This window comes from Neophocaena asiaeorientalis, unplaced genomic scaffold (genome assembly GCF_003031525.2).
Source record: "Neophocaena asiaeorientalis asiaeorientalis breed wild unplaced genomic scaffold, Neophocaena_asiaeorientalis_V1.1 scaffold614, whole genome shotgun sequence".
NCBI classification, from domain to species: Eukaryota; Metazoa; Chordata; class Mammalia; order Artiodactyla; family Phocoenidae; genus Neophocaena; species Neophocaena asiaeorientalis.
Window position 1 is genome coordinate 298,794 of NW_020172990.1, and position 1,770 is coordinate 300,563.

Sequence of the window (1,770 nt, forward strand, 5' to 3'; positions counted from 1 at the left end):
CAGGTTTGCCTTTCATCCTCCCTCTTAGGACTTCCCAGTCGCTGGGTCTCGGTGTGCCAGTGCGTGAGCTTTATTGCTCTGGGCGAATATGTGCGTGCTTGTCTTTGTGCCCGGGATCTCTACCTGACACGCTCAGTGGTCTATGAGTACACCGCTGCCTCTTCCTGCACGTGTCCGCTTTGGTCCTCTCTATGGCACTCTGTGTGTAGCTCGCTCGCGCTCTCTCTCCCTCTCTCTCTCTCTCTCTCTCTCTCTCTCTCTCTCTCTCCTTTCTCCAGGTGTCTGTTCTTTACTCTCATGCTGTGGGTATCATCTCTCACTTTATGGGTCTCTGCGTTCTCCCTCTCTCTCTGCAGACCCTTCCTCAGCCTCTGTCTCTGTTTGTTTCTATGTATAGTCGTTGTCCCACCTGCACACCCCCTTCATTCTCCAAGCTTAGAAGAAAACATCCAAACACTTCAGCATCAGCAACCCAAGTTTATTCTCCAGCAGCTGTGGCAGGGCGGGAGAGGCAGAGGATTGGGGGTGGGGAGAGACCCCGAGAGTGGCAGGCACTGGAGTAGGGGTTGGGTTCCAAGCAGGACTGGAGAAGCCATGCAGTGGTGGGTTTAGGATAGGGAGTCTAGGACAAAAGCTGACTGAGAACAGCTGGGGAGAGAATCCTCCATACATCCCAGGAATCCCCAGAGTGTAGAAGAGGGGCACTGGAGCACAGAGGCACAGCTTCCCACTTACTCCAGAATGGAGTGGAGGTAGGTGGGGCCTCGGGGGGAGGGGGGGTTGTCCTGAAATCCCAGTCTGAAACAGCCCGCCCTGTGACGCTATTTCCCAGAAATAAGAAAGAAGAAGAAGAGGCATAGATTCTACCAAGATGGAGTCTAGAACTCCTTGGAGTTGGGATGGTGTTGGTGGCTCTGTAACTTGGTGGAGCGGAATCCAGAACACTGAGGCAGGTCAGAATCTAGGGCTCAGCCCAGCAGAATCTAGAACACGGTAAGACTCCAGAGATTGTATGCAGTTTAGAATGCCAGGAACGCTTGGGAGGGACATCTGGAACCCGGGGCAGGGAGGGGGAGGGCAGAGGCCAGAACGTTGGGGAGCAAGATCTAGAATTGGAGAGGGGGTGGTGAACTGGGGGGCGCGTGAGGTAGGGGTAAGGCTGGCGCGGCGGAGGGAGCCATGGGGACACCTAGTGGCGGCAGGTGAGATTACATGACTGGCACAGGTGCTGGGCTGATGGGGCTGCGGGCATCCGGGTGCACGAAATCCGGGTTGACATAGGTGAAGCCTTGGAATTCGGTTTGGTCGATGCTGGCCAGAACTAGGCGGTCTGGGGGAGTCAACGCTGGCGCCGCCCGCGTGAAGAACTTGTCGAAGTTCTCGCCGCTGCGGCCACACTGTGGGAAACACCGGGAGGGAAACATGAAGTACTGGAGCTCATGGATATTCCACCCTCTAGGGGCCAAGATTTTGTTCCCAGAAGGTGACTGACCGGGCGGGGTCTGAAAGGAGGCGCGATCTCTAATCGTTCCAGCCGTTCCCAGTCGATCCAACGGAAAAAGCCATGAGCTCGGATGGTGGGTTCTCCATCTGGCCCTGAGCCCAGGCGCTTTGCTGGGTGCTTGGTTAGGAACTGTAGGAAACACAGAGAGAGACGGACAGACAGACAGAGTCCCGGACAGGGAGGCCCAGAGAACGACAGAGAGAGAGGAAGACAAGGAAGGAGGAACAGAGAGACAAGCATAGAGAGACAGAAAGAGAAGAAGGGGG

The 1,770-nt window shown here is 55.9% G+C and overlaps 1 protein-coding gene across 1 annotated transcript in view; it reads right to left on the reverse strand.

Annotated features, from left to right (window-relative positions):
• Positions 1 to 768: 768 nt before the first annotated feature.
• PRKCG (protein kinase C gamma) overlaps positions 769 to 1,770 on the reverse strand; it is a 19,124-nt gene continuing 18,122 nt past the window's right edge. Inside the window, exons 17-18 of the mRNA XM_024742217.1 lie at positions 1,493 to 1,633; positions 769 to 1,397 (exon numbers count right to left, since the gene is read on the reverse strand). Of these exons, the coding sequence (XP_024597985.1) occupies positions 1,209 to 1,397; positions 1,493 to 1,633 (330 nt within the window). The 3' untranslated portion in view covers positions 769 to 1,208. The remainder of the gene's footprint in view (positions 1,398 to 1,492; positions 1,634 to 1,770) is intronic.